At 33.6% G+C, this 18,480-nt stretch overlaps 1 protein-coding gene across 1 annotated transcript; it reads left to right on the forward strand.

Moving 5' to 3' along the window:
* The first annotated feature begins 5,175 nt into the window (after positions 1-5,175).
* Positions 5,176-11,890, forward strand: LOC126737593 (uncharacterized). Its single transcript, XM_050442574.1, has 4 exons — positions 5,176-5,334; positions 6,663-6,822; positions 6,874-7,245; positions 11,794-11,890. The coding sequence occupies exons 1-4, from the start codon at positions 5,181-5,183 to the stop codon at positions 11,888-11,890; spliced, it is 783 nt and encodes a 260-aa protein (XP_050298531.1). The 5' UTR covers positions 5,176-5,180.
* Positions 11,891-18,480: the final 6,590 nt, after the last annotated feature.

Below are 18,480 nucleotides of genomic sequence, written 5' to 3' on the forward strand. Positions count from 1 at the left end.
TTTAAACCGGAAAAACTAATCAGAACAGATCATATGAATCAAGAAGAAAAATTTGCAATTTTAAAATTATGTAAAGAATACTCTGATATTTTTTATGATGAAAATACTCCTCTTACGTTCACAAGTCAGGTAAAACACGAAATTAAAACCACAGATGAAACACCCATTTATTCGAAAACATACAGATATCCCTTTATTCACAAACAAGAAGTTGAGCGTCAAATAAAAAAGATGTTGGAGCAAAATATTATAAGACCCAGTGTATCCCCATGGTCCTCACCAATTTGGGTAGTACCAAAAAAAATTGACTCTAGCGGAAAACAAAAGTGGAGATGCGTAATAGACTTCAGAAAACTGAATGAAATTACCATCGATATGCGGTATCCTCTACCCAATATAACAGATCTTCTCGATAAGCTAGGTAAATGTCAATATTTTTCAACCCTCGATCTAGCGAGTGGTTTCCACCAAATTCCAATGAACGAAAAGGACATTCCGAAAACTGCTTTCAGTTGTGAGAATGGGCACTACGAATTTCTGCGTATGCCTTTTGGCCTGAAAAATGTCCCCGCGACCTTCCAACGCGCAATGGACAATGTCTTTCGTGGAATGCAAAACGAAAAGTGTGCCGTTTACCTTGATGATATAATTGTCTACTCTACCTCTTTACAAGAACACATTGATAAATTACGCGCCGTTTTCCAACGTCTTCGTGAAACCAATTTCAAATTACAGCTAGATAAAACCGATTTTTTAAAAAAAGAAGTAGGATATTTAGGACACATTGTTACCCCTTCAGGTGTCAAACCCAACCCCGAAAAAATTAAAGCCATTAAAAATTATCCTATTCCAAAAACTACTAAGCAAATTAAGGGATTTTTAGGATTATTAGGCTATTACAGGAAATTCATTGATAATTTCGCTAAATTGACTAAACCTCTAACCAAATGTTTAAAAAAAGGAGCCACTATAGAACATAACGCTGAATTTATAAATTGCTTTGAAACCTGTAAAAATCTTTTAATGAACGACCCTATTTTACAATATCCAAATTTTAACAAACCCTTTAATTTAACAACGGACGCAAGCAATATAGCACTAGGTGCTGTCCTTTCTCAAGGACCAATTGGTAATGACCTACCAATCGCATATGCATCACGTACTTTAAATGATAGTGAGGTCAATTATTCAACCATAGAAAAAGAACTTCTTTGTATTGTCTGGGCTACGAAGTACTTTAGGCCTTATCTCTACGGACGAAAATTCAACATAATTACGGATCATAAACCTTTACAATGGTTATTCTCACTAAAGGATCCTTCATCAAAATTACTACGTTGGCGAATTAAATTAGATGAATATAATTATACGATTTATTATAAAAAGGGTAAACTAAATACAAATGCCGATGCCCTTTCACGTGTAGAAATCCACGCCAATGATACGGATACTAATTTTAATTTAAGTAAATATATTGAGGAATTTAATCAGTCTCTTCAAAATTCCGAAAATTTAAACCCAGAAAATGAAAACCCTGACCAAGACAATATTTCAATGATTGTGCAACATGACCCTACAGATCAATGCCCCCAAACAAACGAAGGCCCTGAAAATCTTCCCGTCGAAAACACAGACGATATAGTGCAACCTGATATTCCTAATGACGATAACGCAAATGACGACACTGTTCATACCAATGCTGAACAAAATCCTATTGTAGGTATACCGATCGTCGAGACACCAGTTAATTACGGGTTAAACCAAATAATAATATCTGTTGTTTTACATTCCCCGGCAATTCCCAAAATTAAAATTTTGTTTGAAAAAAAGAAACGAATTAATTTACAAATATCCCAAAATAATTTCGATAATGATATAATAAATTTTATAAAAGATTATGTAAAGCCAGGCTTACAATATCACTTATATTTCGAAAATCCTGAGTTTTTTGAACCTTTTTGTGAAGTCATCAGAAAAACATTTAAATGGCCATCTTTAAAATTAAAGCGTTGTTTAACTAAATTAATAGAGGTCACACACAAAGACGATATAAAAGAAATTATAAAAAATTATCATGAATCAAAAACAAACCATCGAGGAATAGATGAAACTGAAAGAAGGATTAAAGAAAAATACTATTGGGTTGATTTAAAACATTCTGTACAAACTTTTATAAATGATTGTGAAATCTGTCAACAATGTAAATATGAACGCCATCCAGTCAAAGTAAAAATGAATGTTACACCGACAGCTAATCGACCATTTGAAATTCTCCATATTGATGTTTTTACTGTTGAAAAAAATAAGTATTTAACTATAATTGATTCTTTTTCAAAATATGCGCAAGCTTACCCAATTTCTACAGCCGAATCTATTGAAGTAGCTGATTGTTTATTAAATTTCTTTTCCCACCATTCTGTACCGAAACAAATAATTACCGATAATGGAACCGAATTCAAAAATTCATTAATTTCAGAATTACTTGATATACACAAAATTAAAATCCATTTCATTTGTCCAAATCATCCTGATTCAAATGGTATGATAGAAAGATTTCATTCAACTATTTTAGAGCATATTCGAATTCTAAATACCACTGGATTTTTAAAGACACCCACTAATAAAAAAATGATTGTTCTCGCATATAATCATACAATCCACTCCTCTACAAAATTTAAGCCAATTGATATAGTTAATGGCCATATTACGGAAAATAGTCCTTTTGATATAAAACTTGATCAACTATTGATTAACGATTATGTCAATTCGCATAAAGAAAAAGTTAAATTGCTCTATTCCCAAATAAATGAAAAATTACATCATAATAAAGAAACTGTAATTGAAACCCGCAATAAAAATCGTGACGACCCTGAAATATTTGCACCTGATCAGCAAGCATATGTGAGAAAACATATAAGACAAAAAACCGCTAATGTTTTTAAAAAACCGACAATTCTTAAAACTACTGATAATGTTCAAAAAACGGTTTCCACAGAACTTGATAAAAAGATTCACATGAATAATTTAAAAAGACCGCGTAAGAAACCTTATTCCTTTGATAACAACGACTAGAGTTGTTTATTTTCAATTATCTTATTTCTTTTAGATTGCTCACGTTCATCGTGGGAATGCAAGGAAACGACGATATAGAAATTAGAAACCTAAGTAGCCATGCTGGCTTAATTCCAATAAATTTAGGATCTGCTAAAATTCAAGAATCAAGCTATAATCTAATACACTATTTTAACCTTAATCCGTTAATTTTAGAGATAGGACAACTAGATAAGAAAACTAATAATTTAACCTTAGTATTAGAAAATGATGAGAATTTTTATAAAAATGATTCTCTTAATCAGCTTAAAATTTTAAGTTTAATTAAAGATAAGGTAGATATAAAGCTTCATGAAATATTACCTAATGTCAGAGTAAAAAGAGGTTTAATCAATGGACTAGGGTCAATATTTAAATCAATTAGTGGCAATTTAGATGCATCAGATGGAGAGCGGTATGATACGTTAATAAAACAATTAGAACAAAACCAAGAGAAATTAGCAAATAACTTGTATAATCAATATAAAATATCTTTAAATGTTATTGATCAATTTAATGTTACAATAAACAAAATTATAAATAATCAAAAAATATTGGAAAATAAAATGAATGATATTTACTCATTGATTCTAGGATCTGAAGGACATTATTTGGTTATCAAAGATTATTTAGATCAATTAATTAATCTATATGAAGTTATTAATTCTGTTTTACAAGATATTGAAAAAAAGAAATCTCTTTTGCAAAAATAAATGTGATGCATCCAAGTATTATAAAAACAAAAGATTTATATCATGAACTCCTTAAACTCGAAAAACAATTAAATAATAAAAAGTTACCTTTTGCAGTAACATTAGAAAATACATTTTTAATTCAAAAGTTTATCGATATAGAATGTTATATTGTAAATAATAAAATAACATATTTCCTAAAAATACCAATTATGCAACCTTTTACTTTTACATATTATCATTTATATTCTGCACCAATATTTAATGGGAGTCAATTTAAGGCGATTGTACCACGAAATAAATTTTTGCTTAAAAATGAGCTATACTATTCCTTCACGAGCGACCCTTGCAAGAAAGCTACCAGACAACAATATATATGCCAGAAGATGACACTTGAAGATATTACTGACGAAGCACCCTGTGAGATCCTGCTTTTGGAGAATAAAAATACTTCCACCTGCAAAAAGGTCCAAATAGTTGCTACCAAATCCAAGATTCTGCGCATCGAAGAATCCAATCAGTTTATTGGAATTCTTCCTAATCAAGAGGTCATTAAACTCAACTGTAATAAACAAATTGAGTCAATTCGTTTAAAAGGCAGTTTCCTTTTTAACGTACCTCAAAATTGTGAAATTGTTACCAATCAAGCGAAGTTCCTGATCGATAAGCCAATTGTAAGCATCCAATCAATGATACTTCCAAGAATCGTGGAACCAACGTTCGAAGAAAAATCTTCAAGTTTCAAAATCCACCTTGACGACATCAGATTGGACGAACTTCATGCTGTAAAACATCAAATTTTGCAAAATCCGCCCTTTCACCTAATCGAACAACAATCAATAATTGGAAGCCCTAGTTTATGGACGATATTTATTTATTTATTATTAATAATTGTAACTAGTTATTTCTGCTACAAGAAGTTCCTGTATACCCGATGTTCGAAAAGATCGACCAATCCAGAAGCTGCCAATGTTGGAGATGTTCAACTTCCACCCTAGCCCATGAAGTTGAATTTTAGGAGGGAGGAGTTATGTGACGAGCCACCCTGTACAACCATGGAAGCCACTAGCTGCTGACCCTGCATTTTATTACAACAAAACTGTTTCATTGTTTATTATCGAGTTAGTCAATTGAAGTTGCTAAGACAATTAGCATGTAATTTGTATTAATTAATTTTCAAATAAAATAATATTTTTTAAAAAGGCGTTTTGGTTGTTAAGATAGTTAAATCACGTCTGGCAGTTAATAACACGTACAATGTATTTTGTATGGAATCGTTTTCCTTGAAGCGTCGTGACTCGAAGTCGCAACGTCCGGCCGTCAACGGCTGCGTCTCGACTGCTCAAAAACATGTCGAGACGCGAACGTAGACCCTTTAGCTGAAGATATTAACACAAAATGTCGAAAAAATTCACAGATGCTGAAGATGAAATATTGATTTATCAAGTATGTGAATATCCTTGTATTTATGACCATGAAAATAAAGACTTTAAAGATTACCAAATTCGGGAAAATGTATGGAAAGAAATTGCTGTAATTTTATCCAAGAATCGTAAGTATTTAAGAATAAATTCATTGTTTTCCGCTCCATATAGACGAATCAAGTTTTGTGAATAGTAGGGTTGCAGGTCAAGTAGGTCGATTAATTTTTCCCAATGTTTCAATTGGTATTTTATACAGTGTCCACCATAATGTTCCCTACATATGGGAATTTTTTACTTGTAGGATATGGAAAAATGTATTATGCTTGATCAAATGCTCGAATTTCCCATATGTAGCGAACATTATGGTGGACACTATATAATTGTTAGTATTGACACTAAAACACAAAACTGTTTTTATCTATAAACATCTTTTATTATATGTATGTATATTTTTCAAAACATTGGCTCAATAATTATCAAATTGTGTGTAAGATTAAAATACAAAAATATGGACACACCTATTAACTAGAAATTCTAAAGACTCTGTCGTTTTGCCACTCTGTTGCTCCTTCTTCGCTAAAGAAATTTGCGAACATTTCTCTGATTTCCAAACCAGTTGCATCAGCAAATCCTCCACCTCCTGTTAATGGAGTAATGTTCTTTGGCAATGGAATATTTGAATCATATCCGTAATAAGATTTTTTTTTTCCAAAAATCCATCTCTTAATAGATTATGAAGACAACAAGTCACCATAATCAACTTATCGCATACTTCTGCTTTAACAGCTATTGGTGTATAATAGATGCGAAAGACTTGGCACAACAGACCAAATGCATTTTCAGTGACACGTCTGGCCCTAAACAGTCGGTAGCTACACAGACGCTTCATCTCCGATTACTACATAAGGTAGCTTCCTGTTTGTATTAGGTAAAAATTCATCATTTGGAAATAAATTTCCTGAATACACCTGATTGCCCATCGGTGAATTAGAAAAAATGAAACTGCCTTCCTCTTTACCATAAGCACCAACATCAACAAACAGAAATTTGCAGTTTGCATCGACCATTGCTAACAGAACTATTGAAAAATAATCTTTGTAATTGTAAAATAGGGAGCCACTATTGTTGGGGCAACAATTTCGAATGTGTTTTCCATCGATTCCTACAACACAATTGGGGAAATGCAATTTTTTCCAAAATTCCAACGCTTTTTCCTTTAAGTGTTCACTACTACATGGTCGCAAGAAAATCGGTACCAATGTTGAACATAAAACTTCCAGTGTTTCTCTAATAATAACTGAGATGTAGCTGAATGAAATTCGGAAGGCAAATGACAGGGATCTAAATGTCTCTCCAGTAGCCAAGAATCTAAAAAATAAAAAATATCTCATAAACTCTAGGTTTCTAGTTCCTACTTATATAAAGATATTTGAGATTTTAAATATTTTTTTTTTAGCCGAAGAATGCAAAATTCGCTGGAAAAATATTCGCGATAATTATTTTAAAAATAAAAGAAAGCAAAAGTTAGGAACTGGTTCGGCGGCATCATCCCGACCTACCAAGTGGACACTGTTGGAACTTTTGAAATTTTTAGAATTGGTGAAGACTGAACGAAGGTATGATACTTTTTTGTGTATGGATAAATTTTATTTTTAAACTAATTGTAGGCGACTTCAAAACTTTGATGAGAGTCAAAATGACAATAATTTACAGTCACAAACTTTTGATGATAATACGACCGATTCAGAATTACAGATAGATAACGAAATTGATGACGTCGCATCACCGGAATCTATCGATTTGAATATACCTGCAAAAAGATCAAAACCAAATATGAGCACAAGTCGATCAAATACTCCCAGCAGTAAATCAAACACTCCATCACTATCAGGAAGATTTGTTAAATCCACAACAGCAAAATCAAAACTACTGCAAAATTTAGAAGAAATGTCAAAAGAGCGCATGGAAATTTATTCGAAACTCGTAGATAATCAGAATGAAGACGAAGTTGATTTGTTTATGAGAAGCATGGCTCTAATGTTAATGAAATTACCTCCTAATTTAATTAATGAAGCAAAATTAAAAATTTTGACCATAATAACAAATCTCCAGGCATCAATGACTAATCTAGAGCAGCCACAAAATGCCTGTTCACCAGTGCAAATGACTTCAATTCCTCAACAAGTGGTATATTTTCAAATGCCAGGTCAGCTAGAAGATATTCCAAATGAATTAGTTAAAACTCCTCAACCATCAAGATCTTCAGTGAACCCACACGACAACTACACAACGAAAAACAAATATTTCCAACTATGAAGAATATATTTTTTTTAGATACAGAATTGTATTGTTTAAGTTTTCTTGGTGATAATAAATAGTGTTGTTTTCATTTTAAATTTTTCAAAAAACGTGTCTTACCTTAGTGTCGGAGCCAATTTTTCTTCTGGAGAAATAGGAGTTTTTACTCTGTTTGTGGGTTTCTTCTTTAATTCATTTTGAACTAGGCTTAACAGAAAATTAAATTGATCCTTATTAAGCCTGAAGAAGCTGCAAAACTTTTCATCGTCGTCATTTAGGTGATTTTGTATAAAGATCTTGTAATAACCTTCTTCGCTTCGAGATTCCTACAATTCACTTGTTTTATCACGCAACGACAGTAATAACCTCATGTCATCATCATTCTCTTCTTCTAATAACGTTAACCCTAATAACTTATTTTTATTCATGTTGACGACCTGCAACTTTTGATTTGCAGTTAACTGTACTATTTGCTATGGCGGGTGTGCTATCACTACTACAGAAACGCGGACGCCAGACACTTCAAGCAAATCCCAAAATCGCCGCGACCAGTCGTTACTGCTGAACGTCGCGGCGGGCCGCGAACGCTGGACGTCGCTAGGAAATCACACCTTAAATCTCATTAGCCCAGTTAAATGCGGCCGGCGGTTGCGTCTGGACGCAGCCGCTAGACGCACAAGCGAAACCATAGCTTTACCTCTTTTTAATATGACTTATTTATATTAATACAGAATTGGCCAGCATGCCCTGCAGGAATGGGGCTGGAAAAACAATTTCCACTCATTGCGACGAGATAAATTAAATATTAAACATTTCTCTTGACATTTATTGTGTTCGGTACTTTTGGATAATTAATTTAATATTGTTTTCACAGTTAATTTGTTTATTTATTTATTGATCTATGTTACTATAATTTTCCAAGTGTAGTTTATAATTTAGTTTGTTATAAGTTTCGTTCTTTTTTAAAACATTTTCGCTATGGAACGAGGGTTATCAAACGAGGAAAAGCTGGGCATAATGGAGTGTTATATCTTATGTTGGAAAAATTGTGATGTCGTTGCAAACATGTATGAAAATATGTATCCTGAAAGAAACCAGCCTGGTCGTTCTATATTTAGGAAGCCTCCTCACAATCTCAAAAAACACGGTGCTTTCAAAAAACCTGTGCCCACCAGAAATATGCCAATAAATGATGAAAGAGAAATAATAATATTCCAGATAGTTGTTGAAGATTCTACAACATCAACAAGGAAAATAGAAAAAAATTATATAATTTAAAAAATAACAAATACCAGCCTTTTAAGTATTTTTTCGAGTTTGTCAATGTATCAGACACGGGGATGATACTTTGTGAATGGTACACCAAAAAAAGTCAAGAAGACGTAAATTTTTCCTTCAAGGTAATATGGTCAGAAAGTATGGTTACAAATAATGGAATTTTTAATCGTTTTAATTTTTATTATCGGTCACAAGAAAACCCGCAGGAAAAAGAAGTATCCGGGCACCAACATCGATTTGGTTTTAATATTTGGCTAGGCCTATATACGACATATTAGGGCCATTTATTTATCACGGTTCGCTGACATCTAATCGTTACCTAAATTTGCTTCAAAATCATTTAGAAGAGCCTGCTCATAATTCCAGAGATGTACGAGAATACTTAAATCAACAATTTCATGGTAGGTGCATTACGATGTACGATAATGTGCAGTGGAGTCCACGATCAACAGATTTAACACCTTTGGACCTTTTTATAAGGGGATATCTAAAAAATTATGTCCAATGGGCGAAATTTTGAGAGTAAAGAGGAACTTTAAGTGTTTGAAAGTAATAAATATTTTTATTTTTAAACAAGTGATCGAAGCTATTAATAGCATAACCCCTGATATGCATATAAACGTACTAAACTCAACTGTTAGACGAGCTTATCTATGCATGGAAAATATTGGACAAATATTTGAGCATATGTTATAAATGCTTTTTTTGTAATTTAATTTGTTAAAGTTGTAATTTCATTAATTAAAAACTAACGCTATTTCAAAAAAACTTTCGAAGACGAACCTTTTTAATGAAGTAAATGCTGAGAGCAAATGTCAACAACAAAATTTCATAAAAAGTGACTTTTTGACCATAAAACTTTTTTGAAATATTAGGTGTGATACTTTGTTGTAATTTTCTTTAAATAGGTTTTCTTTTTACACAGGATGTGGTTTTTTTGGTCTTTATAAAAAATAAAAGTTGATGATGGTGATAACACAGACACGAAACGCCGAATTTAAACTATTTATACATCGAATTGTAAAGCACAAAAAGTGGCAATAAAAAGGTGGTATCGGTTAAAATATAGCTGGTAAAAAATAAAACCCATTTTGCCAAATTTGGTTTTTTCCGGATATCTCGGAATTTAAAAATGGTTGAAACTGTATTTAATTATGGATCAAGTTGCGTAACTTTTCTTTGATTTAACCGACCTCGTATATCCTACCGTTTCCGAGATCCCCAGGCACTTCATCCTTATCCTGGACACCTTGTATACAGTATGTATCAGCCAAATGGAATAAATTCCCTAATAAATGAATGAGGGTATTCTCGAAAAAACGCTCAGACACGTTGACAGGTAATTTTATTTGCCTATTTTTCCCAACAAAAAAAATATACAGGGTGTGTCATGTAGAAATTTTGATAATGGGAAAGTAAACATAAACCATTTCGACACACTTTCTTACTGAGATAAGATTAAAAAAATTGTGTTCATTTTGGTTTTAGATGCTTGGCCTTGGAAATTATGGTGTCTGCATTAGTAAAAAATTGTCATAGCCGTTTGATTTGCGTTAACTGCTTATCAGAAGAATGGCTCATTAAGCAAACAAAATAAAAATTCTACAGATTTGGTATTGGTTATATTTATAACACACGGGCAAAAATGCAAGTTGCTCGCTTATTCCATGAAAAAATTATACATTTTCCTCCTACACTTGGGATACCAAGTGCAAAAAAAGCAGTGTCGCGACCTTAGAGAAGAGGATGATAGCAACTTGGATATTATGCTTGAGTTTGAGGCAAATCCACTTAGCAATTCATCGATTATTCGAACATTAAAAGAAAATAAAATGCATCCTTATTAATTGATGCTAATTTAGGAACTCATAGAAGACGATTTTCATAAGAGGACGGATTTTTGTGAGCAAATGATGGCAAAGTTAGAGAACAATTTTTTTTTTGTTTTAATGTAGGCATTTGTTGTACGTATGTTTGTCTGTTTATTGTCGTCTGATGATGCTTTATTAGCGAAATATGTAACCTTCGTGACATATATAAAGGATGTTTTGAGACCAAGACTTGGAGTTTTTATTTTTTCTCTACTTACGTAGGTCTCTTTGAGATAATGGGCGAGTTCTTTCAATGGCAAAGTTAGATAACAATAAGATCCAATCAAAGCATGTTTTGATTTTTGATGAGTGCACCTTTACACTTCATGGTGATGTAAGAATTGTTGGAGATCATATCGTAGGTTCCTTATTTTTTATCGGTGGCAATCTGAATGGTAATAATTATTTTTAAAAACTGCTCCAAAATAATGTCGTGTCAATTTTGACAAGCTTATATCCTGATCCAGCAAACGCACAAATTCCATCTAATATCATATAGTTTCAGCAAGATGGAGCACCACCCCATATGTCCGGAGTAGGGAATCCAATCCCGCAAATGCGGAATCCCTCCAAGTTTCTGCGGGATCGTGCATTACTGCACGGATTGAAATCCAAGGGGAATCCCCGAGCGCCGACGCTTGGTCGCCTAGGATTTCCCGCTGGGCTATTGAAATAAAGAGAATAAAGGCTCAAGTTTAGTTTGGAAACATTTCTTAAAATCTGAAGATGTTTTTACAGCTAAATGTAAGTTATGCCCAAGCATTATTAAAATCTCTGCTCGTTCTACCAAAGTTCTTCACACCCACTTACAAACGAAGCATAATATGAATTTAAAATCCAAGAATAACAGCGAGAGTTATGTTATTGACATTGACATTGATAGTGCCAGTAGCTCGAAGAGTTCGTTTACTAGGTCTACCCTTATTTCTAAGCGCTCAGGCTCAGATGACATTAGTTCTTCTATGCTACCTAAGAAAATTAAAATCACGGAATATTTTCAATCTCAGAAAAAAGTGTCGATGGAAGAAAGAGTGTCCCGAATGGTAGCTAAAAATGGTATACCGTTTGCAAGGTTTATCACATCGATCGATATGCGCCAACTATTTGGATCATGTTTAAGAAATTGAAAAAAAACTGAAGGAGTTCGGCATCCACCTTGAACGAGATATTGTCGCAGCAACGACAGATGGTGCTGCAGTACATCATCAACTGTGCTATGCTCATGGACTGCAGCTAGCTGTTTGCGACGTACTTTACAAAAAAACACATCAAGAGAAAGAATATCTACAAGAAAAGAGTGGACAGATCAAAGTGGATAGAATCAGATTTAACTTGTAGTAGCAAGCCTGACAACAGTGACAGCGAGGATGAAGAACAGTGCTACTTCCTTTCCGTAGATCAAGAATTTCCAGAGGTAGATTTACTACCAAGTTACAGGTAAAAAAAACTATTTCTCAACTTAAAATAAACTTAAATAATATATTTGTTTCAGGACGCTGATTCAGAAAGTACGACAAATTGTAAAATATTTTAGTTCAAAATCTCCCATGAGAAATTACTTATTGCAAAATTATATTAAAGGAAAATTTGGCAGAGAATTGCAAATAAAGCTGTAAGCGTTTTGTGCCGCGAAGATGCAACACTAGTTACTGCTAAAACTACACTGCGATTCATGATCAGCAAATAGGAAAGTCATTATAATTCTGTATTGAGTAAAGAAATGGCTAAAGCTTTACGTTCTAGGATAAAAGAGCGCCGTTCATCACTGACAAGTATGTTACTGTATTTGGAAAATCCAGGCAAATATCTGGAATTTCTGCAACAACAGTCAGCATCTACCAACGGTCAAGACGATAAATTTTTACTTCATAGCAAATCAAGACTACGAACAGAAATAAAGAGTTTGATTGAGAGGCTGCAAATAGAGAAGTCTTTAGAAGGCCAAACCGAAGCCCAGACCACTTAAGTCTATTCCGCCGACAAGTGTCGAAGCTGAGCGTGCGTTTTCAGCTGCAGGATATATTTACAATAAACTAAGATCAAACTTAAAAGATGATACCTTGGATATGTTATCTTTTCTCCGAAAATACTTCCAAAATCAATGTGACAAATGACCTTTAAACTAAGTACTTAAACCACTAACTAATGTATTTTGTATATGAAATAAACACTTTTTTGCATCTACCATACTTTGTTTATAATTGCATAAGACATAAGACCTTTTCTTGGCAATTAGCATGTTTAATAGGTTTATTACAAAAAGTTATATATATATTGTTAATAATCCCGCATTCTTGCGGATCCGCGGGATCGATGATTTTTATCCCGCAGGTTTGCGGGATTGAAGTTTTGGTGCGGGATTAAATTCCCTAGTCCGGAGGTACCTCAACCGAATATTTCCAAATCGGTGGATAGGGAGACGAGGACCGATGGAATGGCTAGCACGATCCCCTGATCTGACATTAGACTTTTTTATGGGGATACGTCAAAATATCTATAAAATTAAACTCCTCGACTTAGCTGATTTAAAAAGACGAATAACGGTTGCGAGATGTTGAGTAACGTTAAAGAAATTTCTATTTAAGATTAATATATTGCCACACATTTTAATTTTTTTATAGGCAAATAAAGATACCAATCGACGTGTCCGTTTTTTCGAAAATTTCCCTATTTATTTATTAAGAAATTTATTCCATTTGGCTGATACTGTTTGTCTTAAAAAACTTCCATTCAGAGGCAGGCCTTCTCTTACGACGAGACTGGTCATAGTTTCTGTTTTGTTAGTGTTTTGCTTCACTGTTCTCGACGCATTTGTGTAACCTTCGTCACATCTCCCGAAAGCTTCATCGATCTCTCATTAAAACAATATTATCGGCGAATCGCAGATTTTTATTTTTCGGGGTTGATGTTTATGCCCATATCTGCGAAATTAATTCTTCTAATATATAATCCAAGAGTTCCGTAAACAACTTTGGCGATAGGGCATCTCCCTGGTGCACTCCTCATTGATTACGAAAGTCTTGCGTGTTTTCGTGTATTCTTACACTTTATTGTTGCCTTTTCATGTGTTCTAAATTATAGTTGCATATTTGTGGTCCAGACAGCATTCTGTAAGCTTGTATCATTATTCTTTTGACAGTATTAAATGCGTTTTCGTATTAGAAAAAACCAAGAAGAGTGGTTTGTTGTGTACTCTACACACCGTTCGATAAGAGTGCAGATGAGCTTTTATACAATAACCTGCTCAGAAGCCCGCTTGATAACAGGGTTTTTATAGGTCTAGTTTATTAGAGATTCTTTTAGTGAGGATTTTTATAAATAGTTTATACATATGCTAGAGGAGACTTATGGGTCTGTAAATTTTTAGTCCCTAAGTCTCCTTTTTTATGGAGAATAACGATAGTGGCTTGATTCTGTGAGGAAGTTGTACTATTTAAAAGGCAAGCGTTGAAAAATTTAGAAATAGTTTGATAAAGAGTTTTACCTCCATGTTTTTATGGAAAAATAACAAAAACAACCTGCGGTTTTGTTATTTTTCATTTCCCAAATAATTGTTATTTTTCATTCAGTTCGCCTAGTGTAATTTCTAGCTGTTCTTCGGACCCTTGGTTTTGAATTTTGGGTATGTTAGTACTGGTGTTTGCTTCCTTGGTTTTCATAATGAGATTTCGGTGATATCTAGGATTTCCTTTTTATTTGTTGTTATATGTCCGTTGTTATCTCAGTACTTTGTAGTTAATTTATAGTACTTTATAGTATATTTAGTAGTAAGTTGTAGTTAATTTATACTTTTTCAGCCTTCTGAGCAGGTGTTCCAAAGGGACTTCATTCCTTTATTATCCTCTATGACCTTATTTATTTCGTTTGGATTATGAGTACTGATATCTCAACGAATTGCTGTAGGGGTTTCTCTGTTTAACTGTCTTGGTCACTAATTGTTGAGCATTTATTTTTTTAGCATTTTGTTTCTGCTGCTTTAATTGCATTTATAATGGTGTTATTTGACGTCATGATATTTATATCACGCTCGATCTATGCCCCATTTTAGCGTATATCTCTTGTTTGTCGAATAACACATTATCCAGAGGCATTCACTTTGTTAATGTCTTTTTAATAAATTTAGGCTTTATATATCATAAAAAAATGTATTTGATAAAATTATAGTAATACTTTTCACGAAAGAAAATCGTAACAAGAGTGAAAAGACTTAAATAAAAAACTCGTAGTTGTGGAATCGAAGCAGCCTCCCCTTTCGCCACTAGACAGCTACTGTTCTATACATATTTGTATAATTGACTAATTAACATGCTAAATCATGTAAATATTTTCCGAAAAACAACTATTATTAGCACTTATGTCTTATACAATGCGGCTCTTAATGGTCCTTTCCCCCTCAGCCCTCTTATATTTTGAACGCGTTTATATAAAAATTTGAAATTTGGCATACATCATTGGCAATCTAAATGCTACTTTTTGGCAAAACTTCAAAATGGTGACGGGACGCCTTTTTGAAAAACAAAATTAAATTGAAAGAGGAGTCATGCGATACGTCGTTTGAAAGCCCTCCACTGAATGCTTTATGGTCCTAGAATATTAAGTAGGGTAAGGTGGGGCAAGTTGACGAGCTTAAGGTAAAAAATAAAATAAAAAATAAACTACATATAATTTTAAGGTTTTCAAAAGTATAATACACTCATAGAATATTAACTTGATTTTTCATAAAATAATCATAAATTAAAAAACAAATCATTACTAAAAAAAGAAAAATTTTCAAACTTATTGCAATTTCGTCATCTTGCCCCAATGGTGGGGTAAGATGAGGAACATATTAGGGCAAGATGACGATTACATGCAAAGGTCACATATGAACACACTTCTGATCTCGTAGCTCGTGCAGGCCTCATGCCACCAATTTTCGCATACATCGCACATTATCCAATCTTTAACTGGAGGCTCAGTGTATGGTTCCTCGCAGCTGGGACAAAAAATATCAGATTTTTTTTGCGCCTCTTTAATAGGTTTTTTTCCAGTCTTTTTGAAAACATTTCTTTTTGCTTTTTCTTCACCCTTTCTTTTCTTAGCCTGAACTTTATCATTTTTTTCTTGTTCTTTCTCTTCAAGGTCTTCTTTATTGAAGGTAGAAGTCAATATCAACGCCTTTTGCTTCTTTCTCTTCGTTTTCAGGACCGGTCGATTTATTTTAGGCAAAGGCCTAATCTCATCAAATTTAATTTGCTGATTGGGTTTCAAATTTTGAAGACCCGATGGACCTGCGACAGCTAAATCTTCCTGCTCCCCTTTATTCTCTTTATCATCATCAATTTGAAGTCCAACAACGCTAGGAATTTTTTGCAAACCGGATAAACTAGGTGATTCTGAAGATATTTCAGCTTTATTCTTTAGTTTGTTTTTTTATGTTGATGATGAGTGGTTCATCATCACTAGACACACCTTCTGCGGTGACATGTGACATGACTGCGGTCACAGTCAGCAGTCGTGTTCCGGCCACGCTCACCACTAGCTACTTTTGCCATTCTCTTGCATCCAGTTGGAGATAAAATTTTTGGCTGCTTAGTTGGAACGGTGGACAAACCTGATTCGTCTGCATTATACATTCGATCAGGCGTAAAATTGTGTTTTATTTTAAGTTGCCAAATCAAATAAAAAAATCTCATCATTTTAACTCGATTAAATCCTATTAGACGTATTCATGAAAGAAATTAACCAGTCTTTAGAGTTTTGTTGAACTGATGGTGTGAAATATTGTTTCTTTCAGCAAACTCGTAGGCAAGGTTTCGGCATTGCAAAGAGGTGACCAAATGCTCTAATGTTAAAATCATTGATATAGTTAGTTAGTTCAATTTCTTGTGCTTCTGTAAAAGTACGTTTAAATCTGCCGCCCCTTTCTGGTAACATTTCGTTTTCCCTATTCTTCTTAATATACCACCGCAATGTTGGTCCAGGCACTTCGTAAACAACGCTTGCTCGATAAATCGCAGCAATTAAACTATCTTCTGACCACGAACGGCGTTCACTTTTTTTCTTATAGTTACGCACCATCTGTAAAAAAAATATTTTAAGAAAAACTCTTTGGGGCAAGATGACGAGTTCGTCAACTTGCCCCCAAGAGAATTTATAACAAAATTGTTATAAATGAAACAAACAATAAATAAAATTACTTTATGCTACTTACATTGTTAATCTATTGGGTCCTAACAACAAAATGAACATTAGGCAAAGTTTTGACCACACTTTTTGCACATAAACTTACTTTACTGTACGGCAATATTATAACCATAGCAAAACAACCTTTGGTTGGGGTTTATTCTGTGATTATAACGAGTAACTAGTAAACACAATTTGAAGCATAAATTCGAATGTAGTGAATTAAGCGCCACCCATCTTTTTAAGGTATTACTAGGTCCCGACCAGACATCACAGGGTTTGATATACAGCAGATTTTTGCTTATGATTTCCATCAAAATCAAATTCGTCATCTTGCCCCGTTCGTCAACTTGCCCCACCTTACCCTAATTACTATTACCCATAGCAAAATGGCAGCCTTCAGATGACAGACCAGAATCTTATTTTTCGCATTTTTATTTTCTTTACCACACCTGTTCAGGTGTAACGTAAAGACCAAAATTTGACAGAGGACCTTTACTGAAATATGTTGGAAAATGCAGTAGATTAAGATTGGATTGATACTCTGACCCTTGAGATTATTGAAAAAATCTGCATGAATTTGAGTGGTTTTTCAACAAGATGGGGTACCGCCTCACTTTAGCACAAATGTTACAGAATATTATTGTCTAATTAAATACGTATCCTAATTGGTGAATTGGTCGTCGCGGCCTATCGAGTGGCCAGCTAGGTCGCCCGATCTTACACCTCTGGATTTTTTTGATGGGGCTACCTAAAACAAAAAGTCTATGTCACCCAGCCAGCATCTATCTTCGATCTACGTCAAAGAATAATTGATGTTTGTCGCAATATTGATGTTGCCACTTTCTTGCCACTGTGAATAGTTCTCCAATAGATTATTTTACTGTCTTGCAGTTAACGGTGCACATTTTCAATATATTTTGTAGCAATCGAAATAGTTACATTTCTGTGTTACCTAAAGTTTAATTTATTTTAAATGGAAATAAAAATGCGAAAAATTACATTTTGAAAAGCTACCATTTTGGCTATGGGTTCCCTTTCTATTTACGCCATTTTGAAGTTCTGCAAAATGAGCTAGGAACCAAAAAGTAGTATTTAGGTTGCTAATGATGTTTGCCAAATTTTAAATTTTTATATAAACGCATTCAAACGATAAGAGACGGGAAGGACAATTAAGAGCCGCACTGTATGCAGTAACCTAATATTTGTTTGGAATTAATTTATATTTAAAATGATTGTACTTAAACGAATGCTTTTATCATTTTATCATTTAAATACAGTTAGCGAGTAATAAAATGCATAGACTTTGCATATTATAAGGAAATTAAATGGAATTATGCATTATTCTTGGCCATCATCGTTAGCCCCTTCAATCTAAGATTTGGCGGTTGCATAAGAATAGAAATCCGGCAACGTCAATTTGTATAGTATATTCTATATGAGTTAAATAATTTAACAATCTGTGTACTGTGACAGTCGTAGGGCATATGCCATATACTTACTTATTAGCAAGACCATATGGCATATATTTGTGTTCTGTGAGCAAGACGAGATAAGATAATAAGACTGAGACTGAATTCCAGTATCCTTGCTTATTAGCAATATCATTGTTGATTTGTTCTAAAATATTTACTTGTAGGTTATTTTATTTTGCATACTAAT

This window comes from Anthonomus grandis, chromosome 6 (genome assembly GCF_022605725.1).
Source record: "Anthonomus grandis grandis chromosome 6, icAntGran1.3, whole genome shotgun sequence".
NCBI classification, from domain to species: Eukaryota; Metazoa; Arthropoda; class Insecta; order Coleoptera; family Curculionidae; genus Anthonomus; species Anthonomus grandis.